The following is a 24345-nucleotide window of genomic DNA, read 5'->3' as shown; positions in this document are numbered from 1 at the left end:
AAAACTTTGTGCACACTTCCTCCAGATTATTCTCTGCAATAATAAAAATTTGCTTTTGATGAGAATGTTCCATTTGAGGTCTTATTGTATTTGGGCACAATGAACAACATGTATATTTAAAAAAGGAAAATCTCAATCCTGAATGAAATGAGATATTAAAAGAACTCAATAAAATATTTGCAGCGAGAACAGGCTTTGACTTTTTAAAATTTAAGTTCCCTAGTGAGCCAATTCATAGATGGGTAATAGAGGGGGAAATGATGTGGAAAAAGGCAAATGTGCTGTGGGATTAGAGATGTGAGCATGTGATGTATAAATGCATAAATAGGAAAGATGTGCCGAGATGTGGTATTTTAGTTGGAAAGTTACTAACGTATGCATATTTATAAATGTATTTTGATGCAAGAGGATCTCATTTTTTTTTATATTCCAACAATTATACAAAATTATGTTATTCTTTATTTGGCTAAAGAAGCACAGAATTTAAAACTCAAAGTAAAAACAGCTCATAACTAATATGGCCTGCAGGCTGTTTGATAAATGTGCATACTTAAACCTATGAACTAAAAAAAAAAAAAAAAAAGAAAGAGAACAAAGAAAGAATAGGCAAAGATTTAGTATGTTCTCTGAATAAGATTCTCTGCTTATCATCAATAAGTAGATACAGATACATTATTTCTTTTACATATAAGATTTTTAGTTCAAAGAATTGCAAGCCACCTTTCTTGCTAAGACTTTCTACATTCTGAAGTCTCTTCCTCACCACTATTATAAGTTCATCTATTCATTTGGAATGATAATTCAGATGTCCTTATCTAATATTTATGCAACACCTTCAGATACATGGTATGATAAACTTTTCTGTTATTTACAGAACAAGATGGTTACAACTCCATTTATTGCACTTTCCACTTCATTAGAGAAGGAATTTAAAATTCTTATTCAAGGCCCCAACATCCCATTTATTTACCCATTTCTATCTGAATTGGTGTCTCAGAATCCATTCTTTGTACCCGTTAAGATAAATGATGTAATTCTCACTCATGCACAACATTTTCTTACAGTTAATTTTGTAATGAACCATCTCTCCCCCAAAACAGAGCCTCATTTGTTTTAAGGATAATTTTTATTGATGAGGAACATTTTGCAGTTTTAAAAAGATAATTTTCTTATTTATGTAACATTTTCTATCTTGAAAATTTTCTTTTCAAAGATTAAAAGCCATGATGGTCTCCTTTAGGAAAGCAGCTTATCCATCAATAAGGATCCCATCCTCTTCCAAAAATGAATCGATTAATCATGTCAAAAGATCGCAGAGGCTGGTCATAGGGCAAAATGTGGCCTCCACCTCGAACAATTACCTTAAAGAAGAAAAACTGAAATTTAGAAAACTGGATATTCTAAATACATGGAAACTTTTAATTTGGATTAAAATGTTCTTAAAGCTTACATGAAATAAAGAACATAGTGAATCAGTTCATGCTTTTGGATATGCTGATTGTCTGCTTTTGACAGCATTAATAAATAGGTACCTTAAGGTAAGAAAGTTTTAAAATTGTGTAGTTATTTGATTTTACACCAAATTGTATCCATCTTTCATGTGTATGAAACTGGAAAATCCTTCCTTGTCTCTTCTTAGGAGGGAGCTGTCTGCTTCTCCATGCTGTGCTGTAACTCTTACCTTGTTAGGGCCCTGAGGTTGGGAGACCTACCCCAGACCAGCTCTGGTTGCAACCAGGTAGAGAAATGTACCTAATTCTACCGTTCAGTAAGCTCGTCCATTGGCCTTCACACTAAGCTACACCTTTTACCTTAACTACACCTTCTACCTTAGTCTTTACCAGTAATAAAGGAGATATTTTGAGTCTCAAAAAAATTAAAACAACAAAAGAGAACTCCTTGACATCTGAAATTTTAAAAGGCCTAAAATTTTTTTGAGCAGCAAAAAATTAGAACATTCTATTTTTTCCAAGATTTTATTATGAAACATTTTCAAACATATAGCAGATTTGAAAGAATTTTATATACACACCATTTAGATACTCTCATTAACACTTTACTCATTTTCTTACAGCTGCATCTCACTGCCCATCTATTAATCCATCTTATCTTTTTGACACATTTCAAAGTAAGATGGGGATGTCAGTATACTCCCCAAATTTTGTGTAAAATTGACATACAATGGGATTCTCTGGTGGCTTCCCTAGTGGCTCAGACAGTAAAGAATCTGCCTGCAATGCAGGAGATGCCGGGTTGATCCCTGGGTCGGGAAGATCCCCTGGAGAAGGAAATGGCAACCCACTCCAGTTTTCTTGCCTGGAGAATCCCATGGACAGAGGAGCCTGGCAGGCTACAATGGAGTCACAGAGTCAGACATGACTTAGCGAGTGACTCAACAACAACAACCAGGTCATACAATTGTTAAGTGGGGGAAGTAGCTAGAACCCTGGCTTCTGGCGTAAACACTAGTGTTTTAAATCAAATTCCAGTACTTTCACAATAATTTCTTACTGTGAAGGGAACTTTACGGCTTGGTCACAGAACGTTTCACCCACCTCTCCACATACTTTTGAGATATTTAAGGACTATGAGGGAGAAAGAAATGGCAACCCACTCCAGTGTTCTTGTCTGGAGAATCCCAGGGACGGAGGAGCCTAGTGGTCTGCTGTCTATGGGGTCACACAGAGTCGGACACGACTGAAGCGACTTAGCAGCAGCAGCAGCAAGGACTATGAGATCGGACTTACCCCTCATTGGCCTTTGGAGACAACTGCTTCATGCTACCCTCCACCAGCGGTCAGCTGTACCTTGCTGCTATGACAGCAACACCCATCTACATTTGTGTTTCAGCTTGCATTTGGAAACCCAGCATGTCCCCGTCTTTGTCACAGATCAAAAGTGAACACATCTGTGACAGGAGCCCATGCACGTGACCCTGGAGGAAGACTTCTGCTGCCCTCCACGACCCCAGGCTAGAATTCTCCTCCTGTGGCTTCCCATCCAGTCCTCCAGCCTTGGCAGGAATCAGATGAGCGATTTTCATGCAACTTCAGCTCAGCTGAGGACACTTAATGAAGTCGTGTTTATGACAAAACCCAGCTGCTTCAGCTGGAAATGAGTTTGGCAGCAATCGTCCAGAACAGTAAGAAACTGAATACTCAAGAGCTAAAGGTCATCCTGCCTCCCTCCCCGACCAGGGCTACTGCTAATGGAGGGCTAGCACAGTGCTTCACAGCCTGGGCTTGGGAGTCGGAGCACAGGAGCGTGACCAGAGGCGCAGCAAACTATGTGACCTTGGGTAAGCAACTTAACATCTCTGTGTTTCAGTTTTCTTAGCGGTACAACGGGGAATGAAATATTATGTCCTGGGATAGTTGTATAAGGAATTAAAGGAATGATATCCATGGAACACAGCACAGTACCTGGCCTGGGATGGTTCTTGAAAAATATTAGCTGTTGTAATTATTCTTTGAGTAATTATCTCTATTCAAAATGTAAGATCAAAATTCATGTAACCAACATAACTAACCTAGAACATCGTGTTCCTACATTAGCATAAAAATCTTGGTTTAAGGGAGTTGTTTAAAACAGTCGTTCTCAAACCTAAAGGGGAATAAAAATACCCGAGCTTGTTAAAGTAAATTGCTAGGTTCTCACCCCTAGACCTCCCAGTTCTGAAGGTCCCAGCCAGGGTCTAAGAATTTGCACTTCTAACAATTGCAAAGTAATTCTGGTGCTGTTGGTCCAAAGACTACTCTTTGAGGACCTCTATTTAAAGAACTTCCTATTTTGTGACAGGTTGTTCTGTTTTTACATCAAGGGAAAACACAAAGAAAAATTTGTGTAACATCTACTAATGACCTCACCTTAGTGTATTTTTTTCTAATCATCTGCTCTCCTGGTGTTTATACACACACACACACACACACCCTTCTACATCCATGATAATCAAGTGGCGAAAAAGAGATGACAGGGGTTAGGTGTTACAATTCTTATTCTCAATGACTTGCCTGATCCTTGATCCAATTCTGAGCTGCCATTCGTAATGACCAAATGACATCATAAGTGGTGTCATTAAGATTGGAAAGAAAAGCTCATTTAAGAACAAAGTCTTTTTCACATGCCACAAAATTCTCAAAGTATGTTCTCTAGCAGATTCCCTATAGCATTTTCCTGAAGTTAACCTCAAAAATGAATTTATGAGTACTGAAAAAATAAACCACTCTGTTGTAATAGCCAAGCCACTCACCACTCACAAATCAAGGACACAAACCACTCCAGAGTTTTTAGAGGTGTGTAAAAAAATGTGACAGGGCCATGATTATATATTTAAATGTGACCAGACTAATCTTGAGGCTCCCTGGATAGAAATGGTCTCATCACCAGAAACTGGATATTTTGGGTGCTTTCACATTAGAACTGAAACTGCTAAACTCATGTGTTCCAGATGTCATGAATTTTAAAAGGGTTATACAAAACACTTTAAAGCTTCATTCCACTTTATGTTTTAGAAAAGAATATGATTCTCCATGGAACTAGAAACATGGACCTGGCAATAAAGATTTCTCAGTTGTGCCTTTTGAGATGAAATATAAGGGGAAATTCACAATGGGTGTGTTGACACAGATGTCATGGGAGACTTCAAGGGGGGTCAAGGAGGAGCAGATCACTGGACAGACAATGGTGAGTGGGAAGTGGGAAAGAGATGCAGTAAAGACAGGAAACTGAGTTCAGAAACAGTGGGGCATGAAACTGCATTGCACATGCAATAATCTGAAAGGAGTTCCAGTTATGAAGAATTAGAAGGAAAGCAGAAGGAACAGTTGAACAGGTAAACCCCATATGACATGCTGCTGGGATCCACCGACCTTTTCATACAGGATTTGTGTGTGTGTGTTAAAATACACATAACATAAAACTATCATTCTAACCATTTTACTGTGGACAATTCAGTAGCGTTTAATATATTCACAGTGTTGAGCAACCATCGCCACTATCCAGTTGCAGATATTTTCATCACTGCAAAGGAAACCTGTACCCATTAGCAATCAGTTTCCATTCCTGTCTCCCTGCCAGTCTCTGACATTCACTAACCTACTTTTTGTTTCTATGGTTTTGTTGCCTATTCTGGGGATATCTTTGAGAGTTTTAAGCAGAATAGTGATATGCTCAGATCTGCATTAAAGGAAGATGACTTTATAGCCACTGAGGGGGCTGGTTTGAAGGAAATGATACTGGGGCAAGGAGGCAAGTTAGGAGACTAGCTGTTCAGGTGAGAAATGATGTAAAGGAGAGATGCTAAGAAGGCAAGAGAAGAGGGATGTTGGGGTTGAACCTGAAAAGTTAGTGATTAATCAGGTATAAAGTTAAGTGTAAAACCCTCCCCCTGCTCCCCAACATATGAACATCCTTCCCATTCCAGGCTTCTGAAACATGCAGCTTTGCAAGAAGTGATGTTATTAACCAAGAGGCACACGGCCAAAGCAGGTCAGGAGGCAGGTGAAAAAGGACAGATTTCTTTTTTTTTGGATGACTGTGGCTGTGTGCCAATAAAACTTTATTTACGGACACTGAAATTAGAACTTCATACAACTGTTACGTGAAACAAAAACCATATTCTTTTTTTTCAAACATTAAAAGATATAAAAACCAAATTTGGCTTGTGTGCCATAGAAAAACAGGCAGAGAGGCAAAGCTGGCCAACCCTGGCTTTAGAACACATCTTCCTGACATCACCATGAGGCAAGTGGCTAACATCACCCTCACCACTTCATGCAGTAGAGCGTGAGAATCTGAGAGTTCATCCAGATTAGTTTCCTTCTCCTCCTCCAATTCACAGAGGAGGTTCTGGTGCCTGACTTCAGGCCATACAGCTTGTAAGTGACAGTGTCAGGCTGGAGCTTGGGTGTCTTGATTTAAGTCTTACCTACCTTCTCCCAATGGGTTCCAAAAATCAAAATTTAAGATTTCATCCACAGCCACAAAGTCCTTCTGCCATTTCTCATCAGCACTTCATCATTTTTTTTCATTTTAAAGGAATTTATTCTAATAAATACCTTAAAATTAAGGATTCAGTAAGCTCAAGTTATACAGAGAATTATTATTTTTTTAAATTTATTTATTTATTATTTTAAAGAGACAGATTTCTAGTTCTTGTTTTCTACTACAGATTGATAGAGACACTCAAGATCATCTTGTTTGTTTTTGACTTACATTAAAGTTCTTTTATTATTTTTATTCCATTCCACCGTTACAAATGCTTACCTTTTCACTTTCAGACATGAACCCTGAGTATAAATTAAATAAATAGGCATTCAAATAAAATGTATACTAAAAAGAAAAGATACTTGGGAATAAGAATAAAAAATAAGCCAAAGCTTGTTAGCAGCCACCTCATAACAAAAGAGTGAGGCAAATCACTTTCAATAAAAGAAAAAAAGCCAAGATCAAGGCTCAGTGTTGCTTCCACAACACTCTGGGAAGACTCCTTCACATTTACCACTGTAAGTTCTACCATAGCAAATGATTATTGGGGCAAAAAGGTGCTTTGCTGCTGCTGCTAAGTCGCTTCAGTCGTGTCCGACTCTGTGCGACCCCACAGACGGCAGCCCACCAGGCCCCGCCGTCCCTGGGATTCTCCAGGCAAGAACACTGGAGTGGGTTGCCAGTTCCTCCCCCAATGCATGAAAGTGAAAAGTGAAAGTGAAGGCGCACAGTCGTATCCGACTCTTAGCGACCCCATGGACTGCAGCCTACCAGGCTCCTCCGTCCATGGGATTTTCCAGGCAAGAGTACTGGAGTGGGGTGCCATTGCCTTCTCCCAAAAAGGTGCTTTAGCTGACCTAAATGTAGCCACAGCAGCGGCATCATTTCTAGAGTAGTCAATACATAACTGGTGCTACCTTACAGTTCCAAGGTGCTCTCCAGGTTCACCATCTAACTTAATCACTTGAAACAAAATCATAATTTAGGATTTCCACTTTTCATTATGACACATTAATAGCATGTGCCAAACCAAAGCCACCATTAAGAACAACAATAAAAACTTAATGTCATAGAATCATGAGTCAGCAGATCTAGGTTTGAGCCTAGCTCTGTGACTTGGGCACAATGACTTAACTATCCTTATTTTCCCATCTGTAAAATGGAGATAGGAATTAAGGTGACCAGTTGTCTCAGTTTACCTAGGACTGAGAAGTTATTAGGAGCATAGAACCTTTAGTGCTAATGCTGAAATCCAGTGAAATGACTAGTGAAATGACTGAATTTAGTCATTTAGTGAAATGACTGAATGGTTGGTTAGTCACCCTAACAAAAGTAAACTTTCTGTGAAAATTCAGAGAAACAATGCATATAAAATATCCCATGGCACTCAGTTCACAGATGCATATTAAGCTCGTACCACGTAGCATATAGGCAAATAATAAGCACTCAACCAAAGGTCATCATACTATCATTATCTGAATTTGTCTAGTCAAAGGAGTATGTTTTCCTTTTAAGAGCAGAGAAAGATTAGAAGTTACTAAGAACTGTAAACTTCATTACTATACTTTTTCAGAAAGATAGATCACAATATTTTCTTTAGGAAGGGATATGTTTCTCTTCCAGGCTTCTTTTATTTCCATGCTATAAATCCTTCCTTCCATGGGAAAGAAGGTCCCAATTAAAGTAAGAAAGCAACTTAAATAAGAAATCAAACCTTTGTCAATATGCTTACCTGTCTAGAGCAAACTGTGTCCCTTAAGCCTGCCAACACCAGGATCCATCCCATTCTTTCCTTGCACCCCCTTTCACCACATGCAATGCCAAACACCCTTTTCTCTCCACACAGAAACGTCAAGCAAGCAAGACCTTACTTGTCTTAGCAGAATGGCAAAAAGCCACTGTCTGTTTTGCCTTTTAAGAACATACTTTATAACACAGGATTTAATGCAGTTAAAAAGTAACCAAAATTTTACTTCCTTCATGTCCAATTTTTATACTTGATATCCATAAGGGAATAAAAAGCACAATCCAGTTCATTAATTACCTTACTAAATATCTAACTTTATAAGCTACAGTTTGTAGTTTTCTTTTGGAGGAGAGACTGAGAGTGGAGGAGAGGGCAGAGGTTAGAGCAGCAAATGCTCTCTGCCAGGAGTGGTGTGAAGACTTAGATCCTGACTCACTGTCTGCTGGGTAACATGGAAACAAGGGCCAGCCAACTTGCCAAAATTTGGCTTCCTGCAAACAGCAGTGCAGGTTGGCTCCAGCAGTAGTGCGCTGAAGTTCTTTTCCACTGGTTCAGGAGACTGGATTAATAAGCACATTGCTGATCTACTCCACATTCGGTGACATCATGTTGGTACCCTGAAATCAGCCATGGTGGGACAACTTACACCATGGAAATCAGCAAGCACTAGAGATCCGAGACTCCCTTCCTTTCCAAGCTAGTTTACCTCAGACCACTGGTTCTCTGACACTTTGACTCTCCTGGGGAAACATGAAATGTTAGGCCATTCTTCCTCTTTCCCAAAACAAAAGAAATATTCATTCAAATGGGTGAATTATAAGGCCCAAATCTCTGAAACCTTGGCTCAGGATATCAGATGGGCTGGGTTTCAAATATTTGCAAGAAGGTAGGAATATTAATGGACTTCCCTGGTAGCCCAGTGGTAAAGAATCTGTCTGCTAATACAGGAGATGTGGGTTCGATCCCTGGGTTGGGAAGATCCTCTGGAAAAGGAAATGGCAACCCACTCCAGTATTCCTACCTGGGGAATCCCATGGACAGAGGAACCTGGTGGGCCACAGTCTATGAGGTTGCAAAAAGAGTTGGACATGACTTAGCAACTGAACAAGAAGAAGAATATTAATATTTGTCTGCTTCCAATCTACACTGTCTTTACTGATAAACCAAAGAGTGCAGGCAAAAATAGTGCTCTTAGTCCAGCTGACAATGCAGCAATTTCACAACACAACCTTACTTTGTTCCTTCATTTCTCTACCCACTCCACACTGTACCATGTTGGCTCCATTTAATATTCCCATAAGCAACTTGATTTTGATAAGCAACCAGATAAGTAAATCTGGTTACACTTCAAATTAAAACAACAAAAAGTTACTGTTTGAAAAGCAAACCCAAATTCCGTCTTTGTTCCTCAAATATCATTAATTTTTAAAACCCATTCTCCATGTGTGGATAATAGTTTAAATGTTAGCCTTCTTAGTATTTATTCACTTTCCATAATGAAATGGTTCTCTGTTAAATTTCAATAGGTTATTAAAAAAAAACAACTCAGCAGCTAAGAGAAAATTATGCATCATTGCTTAGCTGTTGTACCTCAGCAAATAGATCTGCTATCCAATTTATATTTTAAATAATACAATAAATTAGCTCCCTGAGTATTAACTAAGTGCATATTTGGGTAGCTTAATTTAGAAGCATTCTTTTTATGCTAATCAGTCCTCTCTGATGAAATAGAATCACATGAACTAAACTGACTCTTGGCAAATAATCAGAGTAAAATTGGAAGTTGCTATTGTTTATTATTTCCTTTGTTTTTAGGAAGCAAGCTGTGTGTGTGTGTGTGTGTGTGTATGTGTGTGTGTTTTAAGAAAAGGGAAAAAATATCATCAAATACCGAGAGTTCAATTTATTTTGGAGAGGACACACTCACTAGTCAGCCACTGAGATAATGAAACTTCTACAATTCCTTCCATAAATTTTTGTTTCCTAGAATATTTCTCCCTTTTTCTTTTATGTAACACAGAAAGGAAACAGTCTTCAGGGGACATAAACAATGCATCCTTTCGCTTGATGGGAATTGTTTTGAACTATTCATTATCTCAGCATGTCTAGTCTATTTCCTAGAAGAAATTCTCGTGTGTACAAGTGGTGAGCCACTACTACATTCCTTGAGAACTGTAGTCTTTGAATACGCACAGTAGTGAGAGGGGTGTGGGCGTAAGGTAGGGGCCAACTTGATTTTAATTCTAATTCACTGAAATTTACTGGGTGCTAGGAACTGTGCTAAGGGGCTTGCTACAAACATAAATCAGATATCATTCCTGTTCTCAAGGAGCTCCATGTCAATAGGGGAGAAAGGCAAATGAAACCCCAGTGGGGTGCCTGCAATGGGAGCTGTACATAGAGATGCAAAAGAGGAATTCTGGGAGAAGGGCTTCCTAGAGGTGATACTGGTGTTTAGCTCTGAAAGGCAAATGGGGATTTTCCAGGCCTTTGGAGGAGGAAGAAGGGCCTGATATGAAAAGCAGAGGGAATCCCATGGGAATTATTGGCTGACAAAATAGTAAGGTGTGTTTGGGGAACTATAAGGTGTTTTGCTTTGTTTTTCAGGATTCTAATTAAGAAAGAAGGAGACAAAGTCCAGGTTGGGGAAGGAAGCAGAGGCCAGATCGGGTAGTTTTACTTTTGTGTGTATGGGGTTTGGACTTCATTCATCAGGGAGTTAGTGAGAGATTTTTAGACAAGGATAAAACTGGATCGGACTTGCATTTTGGAAAAAGCACAAAGAGAAGGGTAGGTTGGAGAGGAAGAAGACTAGTTGAGACCAGCTAAGGAGGCTATTTTAAAAGGAAAAAGTTTAAACAACAAGTTAAAACACATATTCAGAGTGTTCCTGAATAGCATCTTTCAAAATTGTGCCTTTTCTTAAAACACTACAAAGCAAAAACTGTTTCACTTAAGAAATCATAACGTAGTGTAGCCATTTTATGTCCTCCAAAATGCTGTATGTTTTCTAATTGGTTTGTATAAAATCAGTGTTTTTCAAGTAGTTCTCTGTGGTTTCTGTGTCAAGCACTAGGAAGTGAGTAAAATCAAGTCAGCGAGAAGGGTACTGTAAATCAAATGCAAGAAAGGCTAGCTAAAGAACAGGGTGAGTTGTATTTGCCAATCACTATTCTTAATTTTCTGGTAAGACTCACAGCAAAGCAACTGGCTAAACCATTTCCTTGTTCTTTCAGTGGAAAAGTGATGGAAGTGTTAGAAAAAGATTTAGATTTTTCTACCTGTAGTCCAGCGCTTGCCTGCAAATCCAGACATACGTTGAAATGCCTCTTTTACTAGTTGCTTCTTATACTAAGCCACTGTTGGTAAGCTGAGGCGAAAAGGTGCTGAAGGACTAAATTTCTAATTGTTGTAAGCTAGGTATTTTGATAGCCAACATTAACCCATGTCATCCAAAAAGAAAATTGCATCTCCCAACTGGAGGAGCATTAAGACTTAGACATGACACGTCCATTCCATCCTTTTACTGGGTGTGGATGCTACAGTCTTTTAATTGATGATAGCCAGAGAAGAATATGGAAATAAGAGCGAGAGAAAAGGAAGCTAGACTGTGAATGTTAGACATGAAAAAGGACATTAAGACCCTTTCCAGTTCACAAGCTCAGGTGAAAGATGCCCAGAAACAAGTCCAGGAGTTGGTGACACAGTGGAATAATCAGAACTCTTGTATACTACTGGCAAGAATACAATCAACTGGGAAAACAGTTTGGCGTTATCTAAGGAAGCTAAAGAGGTTCAAATACTATTAAATCATCTGTTCCACCTCTACGCATTATTCTTAAGAGAAACTCTAGCATGCAGGCCCAAGGAGATATGTGCAGCAATATTGTTCATAGCAGCAATATTTATAGTAACATAAAGCTGGAAACAACCCAAATGCCCATCAACAGTGGAATGGATGAATGATGTAATTATATGATAGAATGCTATTCAGCAGTGAAAAGGAACAAAGCACAATCCTGAACATATCAACATGGGTGAATCTCAAAATATTGAAGAGCAAAAGTACAGTGTTGCAAAATATACATAGAAGAATTCTTTTTATGTAAAACTGGATCATCGAAAAAACAAGTGAGTTCCAGAAAAACATCTATTTCTGCTTTATTGACTATGGCAAAGCCTTTGACTGTGTGGATCACAATAAACTGTGGAAAATTCTGAAAGAGATGGGAATACCAGAGCACCTGACCTGCCTCTTGAGAAACCTGTATGCAGCTCAGGAAGCAACAGTTAGAACTGGACATGGAACAACAGACTGGTTCCAAATAGGAAAAGGAGTACGTCAAGGCTGTATATTGTTACCCTGCTTATTTAACTTGTATGCAGAGTACATCATGAGAAATGCTGGGCTGGAGGAAGCACAAGCTGGAAGCACAAGATTGCCGGGAGAAATATCAATAACCTCAGATATGCAGATGACACCACCTTTATGGCAGAAAGTGAAGAGGAACTAAAAAGCCTCCTGATGAAAGTGAAAGAGGAGAGTGAAAAAGTTGGCTTAAAGCTCAACATTCAGAAAATGAAGATCATGGCATTTGGTCCCACCACTTCATGGGAAATAGATGGGGAAACAGTGGAAACAGTGTCAGACTTTATTTCTTGGGCTCCAAAATCACTGCAGATGGTGATTGCAGCCATGAAATTAAAAGATACTTACTCCTTGGAAGGAAAGTTATGACCAACCTAGACAGCATATTCAAAAGCAGGGACATTACTTTGCCAACAAAGGTCCGTCTAGTCAAGGCTATGGTTTTTCCAGTGGTCATGTATGGATGTGAAAGTTGGACTCTGAAGAAAGCTGAGTGCTGAAGAATTGATGCTTTTGAACTGTGGTGCTGGAGAAGACTCATGGACTGTAAGGAGATCCAACCAGCCCATCCTAAAGGAGATCAGTCCTGGGTGTTCTTTGGAAGGACTGATGCTAAAGCAGAAACTCCAATACTTTGGCCACCTCATGTGAAGAGCTGCCTCATTGGAAAAGACCCTGATACTGGGAGGAATTGGGGGCAGGAGGAGAAGGGGACGACAGAGGATGAGATGGCTGGATGACATCACCGACTCAATGCACATGAGTTTGGGTAAACTCCAGGAGTTGGTGATGGACAGTTAGGCCTGGTGTGCTGCGATTCATGGGGTTGCAAAGGGTTGGACAAGACTGAGCGACTGAACTGAACTGAAACATGAAAGGTAAAATATTATTTATGGAGATGTTTATCTGTAGTAAAACTATAAATTTTTAAAAAAGGATGTAGAAACAAAACCCAGGGCAGTAGTTTACCTCCGGGGCCAGTGAGGGAAGAAAATGGGATTGGGAGCATGGGCTGCTGGTAATGCTACATTTCCTAAATGATTGTAAGCACAGGGGTAGTCATTTATCATTGTTTGTTTGATCTTATACAAGTATAATATATTTTTGGTGATTCTTCAACTTTTAATTAAAAAAGAGAAGAAAAAACCCACCTATTGATACTGCCAAACTCATAAAAAATGAATCTATAAGAAATTTAACATGTTCTCTGTTGTGCTTTTCCCTTCCGCCCAACACAGAGATAACGAAATGGACCATATGTCTAAACACGGTAAATGGGGAGAATATGGAGAAGCAATTGAACGAAACAAATGCAAAAGTGGGGAAGCGGCTGGCAAGTGGCTCCAAGAAGACAAAACTGGTACCAGAATGGAACCTTTGGACTCCAGTTGCTGCATAAATAATAATAATAAAAATAATAAATAGAGGAAAAAAATAAACACCCACATCTCCATGCTGGAGAGCAGAAGAGCAAGAAGTTGCCAAACATGTTTTTTTTTGTTTTGCTAGATTATTTTTAATTCTCTAAATCTAAGCTCCTATATTCCCCTTCTTCCCTGTTTCTGTATGTTAGAAGCTCAGTATAAGTGGGGGGGGGGGGGGGGACAGAATAAAATATAGGCTGCATGCTTCATTTATTGTCAACAGGGATGTTTCAGATCACTTTTAAACTAGAAGGGACTCAAATGCTTTAGAAACATCTCATCACTCAATTTAGCAACTTCCATATACTGTTGTTAGACTGCCATGAACAAATGTGCAGGCCCCTCCACTTCTTCCATCTCTCATCAAGACTGTTTCCATGTTACAGTAAAGTAAACACTAGATACAGTGGAAATATTTCTAGGTCTATCTGATGAATAATACCCCATTTCATCATCTGAGCCTTTAAGACATAGTATCTCATAAGGACTGTATTAGATGGGGCTGGGGGAGCTTCTTGTCCTGTGAAAATAGATTCATGTTAGGAGAGGTCAATAAAGACAATAAAATTATATTTATTGCATGCTTACTAGGTGCCAGAGTATCAAGGAATACATAAGCATTATATTAATTAATCCTAATAATGAATCCTTCTGCAAGAGAATTAGGTATTAATATTATGATGAGGAACTTCTTAGAGAGGTTAAGAAATTTGCCCAAGGTCACACAGTTAGTAAGTGGTGGAGCTAGGGGCTAATCCAGGTTGAACACAGTATCCACTCTCTTAATCCCTATACTTCAGGGTCACTTGAGTATGGTGATAGTAGAAGTAGTGAGAATCATCAAGGTAATAAATAAAATTCAAGTTCATAACTTCTCAGCTTGAGAAGATGGCCCATGTTTGGGTACATGGAAGGGTCTATGAATTACTTCCAACAATCAAATAGTCTAACGCACAGGTGCTTTGTCTTTTTTGTGCCATGGACCCCTGAGGCTGTTTAGTGTCATCTATAAATACCTCTCAGAACAATGGTTTTAAATACATGATTCACTCACATATATATTATGATACATACATATTATAGATTACAAATTAAAATTATAGATTGACATTATCAAAACAGTTAAACATGGGACTTCACTGGTGCTCCAGTGGTTAAAACTCTGTGCTCCCTCCCAGTGCAGGAGTTCTGGGTTCGATCCCTGGTCAGGGAACTAGATCCCACATGCCACAGCTAAGACCCAGTGCAGCCAAATAAATAAAATGAATACAAATAAATATTAAAAAACAAAATAACAGTTAAACATGAATTTGTGACACATCAACATATGTCCTTCTATATGAAAACATAACAAAAGAGCAACTTGTGGGTCTGATAACTTCTATAACTTTTATAGAAGCTATCTTCTATAACTTTAGGCATAAGCATTGTTTCTAGCTATTTGCAAAAGCATCTGTATTTGATATGAAACTATCTCTGCATTCTATGGTGACAAAGTCAAAGGCACTGCTAATACTGCTGTGGTTTGTTGCCTACATTCATAATGGAAGGAAATGCTAAATTTCATAATTCATAATAGGAGGAAATGATGTTCCAGTTAGAGGTTAGTGAAAATAAAGATGCAATTTTTCCCCCTTATAAGTTCACTGACCTCTTAAATCCTAACAAAAAGCCTCACCCCAAGTTGGCAATCTATTAAATAACCTAACTAGGAAGCATTAAGTTTACTCCTGATAAGGCTTCAGTCTAAATCATTGCAATTTTATTTTTGCTTTGGCACAGAACTAATCATATCTATCTAATATATTATTGGATCAATAATTAATATCCAGAAACAAACTGGGACTGGTGTGCATCCTTGCTGAGAACTCTCTGGATGATGTTTAACATCATCCAGACCTAGTTGTATCCTTGTTGGAAAGTAATAAGAACGCACTACTGTCTGAAGACACCACACGTGAGGACTGCATTCGGTATAGGACAGAATGCTGCTGGGAAAAGGAAGCTAATGTTTGAGTAAATAAAAGAGTTTTTCTATGAGTCTAAATTACCAATGGTCTATCAGTGTTTTAAGAGAACAAAGACCACTTGTCAACCTACAATACATGGCAAGGAACTGAGGTTTACAATTTAGTTTAAGGTTTTGGCTGAGGATTTCAGAGAATCAGAGCCACATCAGTAAATACCATTGACTAGAGGACGCTTTTCTAAATGTGATGCTTCAGATCAATGGCTGGTTTGTTAAGAGTAAAACTATGTTCTCAGGTTTCTGGTTGGCTGGTCAGTAAGTAAAATAGCTCAGGATTTAGAGCACCCTCTAGGTATCAGAACAGAAGTTTACCTAAACATAAGCCACACAGGATTCCTGTGAGATAGATGGAAGCCATTTCAGTATCAATAAAGGAACAAAAGACATACAGTTTATGTCCCCAAGCCAGATGCATATTAAATTCCCTAAGAAGCTTAAATATTGATGCTCAGGTCTTAACCCTAGACCAATAAAGTCAGAATATCTGGAAACAGGCCTTGGGAGTCTGTATTTGCAAGCGTTGAGACACATTGGATTAGGAAAATGTAATGGAAAGGGATGATCCCAAGTTCTTTGCCACTCTTGTTAGCAAGAGGAATCTTGCCTTGCTCTGTGATTTACTTTGACCAAGATGATGCATTGGAAGTAACAGTCTGAGACTTTTGAGCCCTGGCCTTAAAAGGATGGGCATCTCTTGCTTCTCAATTTGGGAGACCTGCCGCCATGCTGTGAAGTCTAGGCCAGGACACCGTATGGTTAGAGAGATGGAGATGTAGTGCTCTCTCATATGGAGAGAGCACTACAGGAGAAGAGACTCATGTGGATGTTCCAGCTTTAGCCAAACTGTCAGCTGAGTGCAGCTGCAGGTGTGAACTACCCCAATCAGAAAAACCTCCTTGCTGAGCCCATTCCACCACATAATTGTGAGAAATAATACATTGTTGTTGGGTTAAGCCAGTAAGTTTTGGAGTGATTCCTTATTCTGTATCAAATAACTGTAAGAGGGAAATATTTACTAACAACTCTTAATTCTTTTCCCCTGAAAGATTTGTTATTCCTATCTTGGAATCTTGATATAAATTGAAAAACAAGACTGAATTCATCTTTCTAATGAAGAGAGAAGACATAACGACATGACAGCTTAAGTGAAAGTGTATATTATGCAAACAAAGGAAGACTAATACCCCATGTGGTCTCAGGCAAACCACCAGCTCCTACTGCTGTCTACCACCCCCACCTAGGCCCCCCCGCAAATCCTGAGAGCTTGCAACTGCACCATTTGGGTGGTCTTTGTGGCCGACAGAAAGATGCATCATCAAATCCTCCTTCAAGGATAGACTTGTGGTCCAGCTGTGGGAAATCCAGTCAGCAGACAGCCTCCAGCTGTCAGCTCCTTCAGGGTCTGCCTCAGCTACACAGCACAACCTCTCCCAAAATGATGCCCTTCCTGGGGCATCCCACATCTAGTGACTAAGTGAGGTGGGGGGCGTATAAAGGCCGATCATTTTTGTCTGATGTAAGATACTGTGATGGAAACTACTCTCTTTGGACCTCCCTCCCAGGTTGGCCAAGGTTTGTCAGGCCCGCGTCGTAGTTTGATTTCCTCCTCTGCCAATGCTGCTTCCTACTCCTTCCTTTCTCAGGTGTTAATCCCTAATGAACATCTCGTACCCTAAAGTCTGTCCCAATACCTGCTTCTGGAGAATCTAACTTGTAATTGCCATGAAACTCTCTAATAATGGCAAGTCTTATTAGTGAGGGCAGGGGATGGTTTGATTGCTATATTCTGATTGTCTGCCCACAGTCTGATTCCCATAAATGGACAGAAGAGCCTTCCCCAGGTCTGGAAGATGGAGACAAAGAACCCATGGATAAGGCCATCCCTTTTTGTAGAAATCAACACAGCTGGGATAGAGATGAAGATTCTGTTTAACAATTTCTGTAACATAGCCAAAACATTTTCCCTGGAATTAGCTGCATTTGGTAATCATTGTCTCAAATCTGTTTAACAGTTACTTTCCTCCATTAAATATTGTTTTAACTTCTCATCCCCTATCAACTAGTTGAATGCAAAAGTGACATTTATTGCTGTTTGCTTACTCTGATCGTTCTCAGTGCAACCAAGGACTTGCTGAAGACCTTTCTGGAAACTGTTGGTTCCTTCAGAAATAGTTTCTAATCCTCCCTAAGCTGTTTAAAATTCTAAATTAAAGAAAAAATGAATTGTTAGCAGGAAGGTCAAGAGAGGCACTCTTGAGAGAGTCCCTCTAGAGAGGGACTCTCTATCATTCCCTCTGCGGATTATCCGTGGACATGTTGAAATCCTAGCCTGAGCTTCCCTTCCACTCAAAGGACTATGGTTATTCTTTTCTCCATTTTTCAGTTGCATGTAGTCAAAGGAACAAAACAGTTAATGTTAGCACAATGAAGAAGCTGTGGTTGTTATTGCTTTCTGTCTGCACACCAGGCTTTTCCCATTCTCCTCCTCCTTGTAAGCACTCTGCTTTCCTTTAGAAAACAGCCTCTTCTGTGCGGACTGGATGTGCTGCCAAATACACTGGCCCCCACCAACGCTCCACCCACATTTGTCACCACCATCACATACATGCCCTGAGGCGAGACTTGTAGCTGAGGTCTGGCGGGCAACTGGAGTATTCTATCCTTCCCGCTCCATAGCCTTCACAGGTATTTAAGCATGGTGGTGCAGAGGAAAGAGCAAGATGCGGACTGTTAAATCCCTGGTACTACTGCTACTTGAAATCTTAAGGAAGTTTCTCAGGTGAAACTTCTGTTTCTTTATTTATAAATTAGTAAATGCAATCACATAATTTATGGGGGAGCTACAAATATTCTATAAAATTGTGGCTAAGAAAGTGTGTGGCAGACCACTGGCTTGAGGGCTTGCAAACGCTGGAGGGTCAGTAGCCATCCTTGGTGTCTCTTTTGGCCTTCCTGACACCCCCATGAACCAACAACCACACCTAGTAAGTGGCAAAACTGAAATTCACACAGGTTGGTCTAACTCCACAGTCCGCTTCCTCTCATTACCCCAAACCATTTCCCATCGATCTTGACTCTCCAAAACAGTCAAGCTTCAAGGGTGGTGGGCTCCTCCCCTTTGGCTTCTCTGTACCTGTCCCCTAGCGGAAAGTCTTACTCCTTTTGGAAACTCAGGGAGAAACCCATGAGAAGAGTGTGGCAGACCATAGGCCTAAGAACTTCATAAGGCCAAACATGAGTCAAGGTCAAAATATAAGTCGTGGCTCAGGGCTTGTGCTTTTGGAGACTGGGGGGCTTGCTGTGAGCCTGAGGAGGGCACCAGGATGACACCAGCATGCCAGGTAGTCCTTGTGGGTATTCAGCTTTCAAGTTCATTTAACTGCACAGTAAACACTAATTTTCAAACAGGAATCGGTCCTCACAGCTTGGACATTATAAAGTTTATCTCCTCTATTTTGGGACCTCAGGATCAAGCACCAAGAAGGTGATCCCAGGAAGTAGATGAAGAACCTTCTTCCGGTACTAACATGACTCTCTATTTCCTGGGGGTACTCCTATTTTCCGGGGCTTCCCTGGTGGCTCAGCTGGTAAAGAATCTGCCCGAAATGCAGAAGACCTGGGTTCGATCCCTGGGTTGGAAAGATCCCCTGGAGAAGGGAAAGGCTACCCACTGCAGTATTCTGGCCTGGAGAATTCCATGGACTTTCACTTTCACTTCACTTTCCTTCTTCTCTGACCTATTTCTGCCCTGAATTCATCCTACTGCTGCCAATTTAAACTTTCCAAAGCTTTGAAAATGTGCTTAATTATCTTCCATGGCAACAAACACTGTATGCTTCCACTTATATGAGATACTTAGAGCACTCAAATTCATAGAGATGGGGTAGAATGGTGGTTGCCAAGGGTTGGGGAAGGGGGAATGGGGAGCTGGCGTTGATAATTACAGAGTTTCAGCTTTACAAGATGAAAAGAGCTGTAAAGATGGATGGTACATAATCGTATGTATGCACTTGGTACCACTCAACTGTATACTTAAAAATGGTTAAGATGGCAAGTTTTCAATGTATATTTTATCCCAATAAAAAAAAAATTGGAAAAAAAAATTCTTCAATTCCCACCCCTCCTACTGCCTAAACAATGGAACACTCACCCCTTTTCCCACTATCGAGGCTCCATGGTCCCTTTCCAGTTTCTCTCCCAGCTTGCACCCTCCGGGCACCAAAACAGAAACCAGACTGTGTGCTCTGCCTGTGTCCTGCTCTGTACGCTCCCATTCGGAGTCTCTGCCCACCATGCTTCTTCTCTGCTCATTTTAGTCAATTTCAGCGTCGATTCTTTTACTAACATGAGAACTCCCCAGGTAAATCTATAACCCTTCCTAACACTGGATGAGCCTTGCCTCATCACCTACTAAGCACCACCTACCTTTTTAAAAAACCCCTGATACTCTGTCTATAGAAAGGCACATGTATGTAACTCAAGAACTAACACTAGAAGTAAAATACACTCTTTCTCAGGCCTGCTTTAATCATGGCACATGTGTATGCAGACTCCAGTTTCAAGTGTACTAGCTGACTGCTGCCAGTCCATCATTCCAGAGGTGGGTGCCCTTGTGAAGTAGAAAACTACTGAGCTGGAAGCCAGGGGACCTGAAATCGAATCTAATTTCAGACATGAAATGGGTATGGGACTTTGGGACAGTCATTTAACCTCCAGGCTTTAGTTTCTCCACCTGGAAAATGAGATCTAAAATTTGCTCCAGCTGGAAAATTTTACCTACAGGATAGAGAAAATTATTTATTGAATAACCTAAGCTGATACTGATAATGAAAACAAAAATTATGATATCTCAAGTTGCAATCAGGAAAAAGAGACTTGTTGGAAATAATGCAAAATTCATGGTAGAAGAAACTACGCTTACTATGATTGCACAAGAATGAAAAATGACTGGTGACTCATGTCTTCCTTTTAATCTCTACGTGAAAAATAATTATTCTCCATAAAAATATTTTCAGTGAAATAAAGATATAAAAAATGCTTTTCTTCCCCAGAAAATGTAGCTTCATGAGGTTTTTTCTAGAAAGCTGTTTTTAAAGAATTCATCAGTGTTATTATTCTGATGAAAATTTTATAAATGTGGCATCTTGGCATGTATGGAGTTGATGATTCAATGATGTAAGAACAAAAACATCCTGCATTTCAAAAGCAGTGATGACATCAAAACAGATCATGAACAGCAGCTGTGATATCTGGAGAAAGGCAGAGAAAGACCCCAAAAGGTGCAGCAGGGTGGTCTTGACAGCGATGGACATGGATTGTCACCAGCCAAGCAGAGAGAGGATTACACCTTTGATCTACACTGTAATGTTATTGAGTCACACACACACACACACTCTCTCTCTCTCTCTCTCTCTCTCTCACCGAAGGCCACTATCTATTCTATAATGCTTGCAAACTGAGCCTCTCTGGACATTAAAGAAAAATCTGTTTCAGATCTTTCTTTAAAGATATCTTCCCTATGGCTCAGATGGTGAAGAATCTGCCTGTAATGCAAGAGACCCAAGTTTGATCCCTGGGGAGGGAAGATCCTCTGGAGAAGGAAATGGCAAACCCGCTCCAGTATTCTTGCCTGGAGAATCCCCTGGACAGAGGAGCCTGGCGGGCTACAGCCCATGGGGTTGCAAAGAGTTGGACACGACTGAATGACTAACTTTCACTTTAGAAATAACTTGGTTCAAACCTTGTAATTTACAGATGAACAAACAGGTTGAGAAAAGCCCGTTACTTCGCAGATGATATAAGAAGGGAGAGTCTGATTCTTAGAACGTACAGATAGAAGCAGCCAGAGCAGCAAAGGGCAACCAGCAGACTCATTCTTCATCTGATCTCTGAGGGGTGGATGGAGCTGGCTGGTGTCCCTGGGTATCCCTTGATGGAGAAATGCTCCCTCATCTCAGCACCTTGCTGCTCCCCTGGGAGAACCGTCGTTCCTCTAAATGGACATTTTAAGGAACCATTCAGAGACAAGTCTACTTTGGTTTCAATTTTTAAATTAAGAGCTGTGGAGTTTGGCAGAGAGCGAGGTTTCTCTCTTGGCAGACACAGACACATGCTTCTGTTTTGTGTGTCAAATGCTAAAAAGCCGAGTCCACGGCTGACGGCCGTTTTTTTCATTATCAGACGCCTGACATTTGAACGGTATCCCTAATCCACAGAGTGCCTTTGTGAACATCGGAGCTCTTTTCCACCCTTCTTCCCCGCCCATCTCCACAAGCCACCCCCAATCCTACGTGGAGGCATTAGGGGAGAGGAGCGCAGCCAACGTTGTAAAATCACCAACATAAAATGCAGCTCCCTCGCCGTGCGGCAAAACACTTCTATCACAAACATATGTGGGCCTCGCTTCTTTTGTTACCCAGTTTTCGGCAGTCAGAGGAGTGCCATTTCATCTCTCAATGTGTTTTGCATTCACCAGCAGAGTCAGCGGGCTCAGTGTGATATTTGCCACAAGTTTCTGAGTGAAGGTCGACATCCCTCGTCCCACCTCTGTGGCTCATGCCGCCCTGCAGCCCCAGTCTCACCCCCCAAGCTGGGCATTCCATGCATGGTGCTGAGCAGGACACATGTGTGATGCCAGGCACCGGAGGCATTCATAATACTGGTCTGGGGGACATAAGATAACAGGCAGCCATCAGAGGCAGCCATCAGAAGATGTGGAGGACATGCTGGGTGTGCCTGGTGGGATTCTCATCATAAAGCAGTGCAGCAGATGGGGGCAAAGACATGCCCAGCATTGTGCCCTGGCCACTCGGCATGCGTGTTTGCCTTTAATAATCTGAATAGTAATATCCCAACTTTCCTCTAAGGGTTGATTTCCTCTAAGGGAAAAATCAAACATTTTCTCTGATCTTGATTTTTACTATTTATGATTTCCCTTTTGTTATATACATCCTTATAAGTGATACACAGTAATAATAATACTAGCAAAATTTCCTGAGTCAGGGGCTGCTTTAAGTTGCTTAGCTTATTAAGTCCCCTCAATAATCCTATGAGAATACTGTAGACTGAGTTGCTTAAACCACAGAAATTTCTCACAGTTTTGGTGTCTGGGAAGTCCAAGATTAAGGTGCTAGTTGATTGGGTTTCTGGTAAGGGTTCTCTTCCCTGCTTGCAGATAGCTGCAAGCTAACTAAGATGCTGCCAGGGTTCCCTTGCTTCTGGAGACTCTAGGGGAGAATCTGTTTCTTTGTGTTTTCTAGTTTTCCAGAGGCTGCCTGCATTCCTTAGTTCATGGTCCTTCTTTCAAATACAGCAGTGCAGCACCTTCAAAACCCTGACTCACCTCTTCCCTCATTCACTTATCTGGATCTCTGTGATTACATTGGGCTGATCTCCCCATCTCTATGTCAGATGATTAGCAACCTTATTTCCATATGTAGCCCTAATTCCTTCTTTCCATATGATACAACACACTGACAGGTTCCAGAGATTAAGGGAAAGGTTTCTTTGTGCGTGTGTGTGCAACAAGCTGAGTGTGACATTCTCTGACCCTGTCTGCATCAAAGCAATGGTCGATTCAGGGGCCCAGAGGTGACGAGACCAAGCATAACGTGGTAGTTAAGAGACTGGAAACTGGAAAGGAGCTTTGGGAAGCAAATACTGGTGTTCGTGCTCTGCCAAAGGGTAGAGCCCCTGGTTAATACCACAAATGTCAATTTAGGGCCATGGAAATAGGCCAGCTAAAATACAGTTTTGCTGCTGCTAAGTTGCTTCAGTCATGTCCAGCTCTGTGCGAACGCAAGACGGCAGCCCAACAGGCTCCCCCTTCCCTGGGATTCTTCAGGCAAGAACACTGGAGTGGGTTGCCACCTCCTTCTCCAAGAACACTGGAGTGGGTTGCCATCTCCTTCTCACTGAAAGTGAAAAGTGAAAGTGAAGTCGTTCCGTCGTGTCTGACTCCCAGTGACCCCATGGACTGCAGCCTACCAGGCTCCTCTATCTATGGGATTTTCTAGGCAAGAGTACTGGAGTGGGTTGCCATTGCCATCTCCAAAAATACACTCAATTCCAGACTTAATAAAGGTCCTTGCCTGTATTCTAATTGCCTGACAGAAGCAAAGCAAAATCTCTTTGGAGGTAAATATTATCAGCCAAAAACTCAAACTCTCTCCATAACTTGACCTGTTTAATGTCTGACATTCAAACTTGTAGGCATATCAGGAAAAAGGACCAAATTGCCATAAAAAAGAGTATAAATAAATCGCATGAACATAAAGCTGAGCAAAAATACCACAAAGGAAAGAGTACAAACTGAATGTGTCCATTTATAAAAATTCAAAAACTTGCAAAAATAATCTAGGCCATAAGAAGTCAGGACAGTGGTTACCTTGGAGAGGAGGGGGTAATGACTGTGGGGCAACAGGCATTGGTTCTATCTTATTTCTTTATCTAGTTGACTGTCACATGGATATGTTCACTCTGTGAAATTTCATTTACCTGTTTTGTGACTTGTTAACTTTTCTATATTAAAACTCAATAAGATTTTTTAAAGTACCAAAGTAGAATCAATTTCACATTTCACTGATAAAATTATGTACAAAATTTTACCTGTGTACAAAGGCATCAGTTAAAATGCAATTTCAGGTGTTGAAATTGTTACTTTTTTCTTTTTAAAAAGTTTTTGAATTCAATTCAAAAAACTTAAAAATTTTTAGGGACAAACAGACAAGAAAAATTAAGTCCAGATTATTTTCTGCAACCGAAGAGCATCCACTTGTCCAATATTTTGGAA

The 24345-nt window shown here is 40.4% G+C and overlaps 1 protein-coding gene across 5 annotated transcripts in view; it reads right to left on the bottom strand.

The window, feature by feature from the left end:
- Positions 1-957: 957 nt before the first annotated feature.
- CPVL (carboxypeptidase vitellogenic like) overlaps positions 958-24345 on the bottom strand; it is a 127638-nt gene continuing 104250 nt past the window's right edge. For 3 of the 5 annotated variants that reach the window (XM_024991092.2, XM_059885891.1, XM_059885890.1), the window contains one exon: positions 963-1361. In XM_024991092.2, coding sequence (XP_024846860.1) covers positions 1257-1361 — 105 coding nt within the window. In that variant the 3' untranslated portion in view covers positions 963-1256. Of the gene's footprint in view, positions 1362-24345 lie in introns of all 5 variants that reach the window. The other 2 variants (XM_059885888.1, XM_010804326.4) reach the window with 2 other exon arrangements.

Source organism: Bos taurus, chromosome 4, assembly GCF_002263795.3.
Source record: "Bos taurus isolate L1 Dominette 01449 registration number 42190680 breed Hereford chromosome 4, ARS-UCD2.0, whole genome shotgun sequence".
Taxonomy (NCBI): Eukaryota; Metazoa; Chordata; class Mammalia; order Artiodactyla; family Bovidae; genus Bos; species Bos taurus.
The sequence above is the reverse complement of the archived record's forward strand: the minus strand, read 5'-3'. Positions and strand labels throughout refer to the sequence as shown.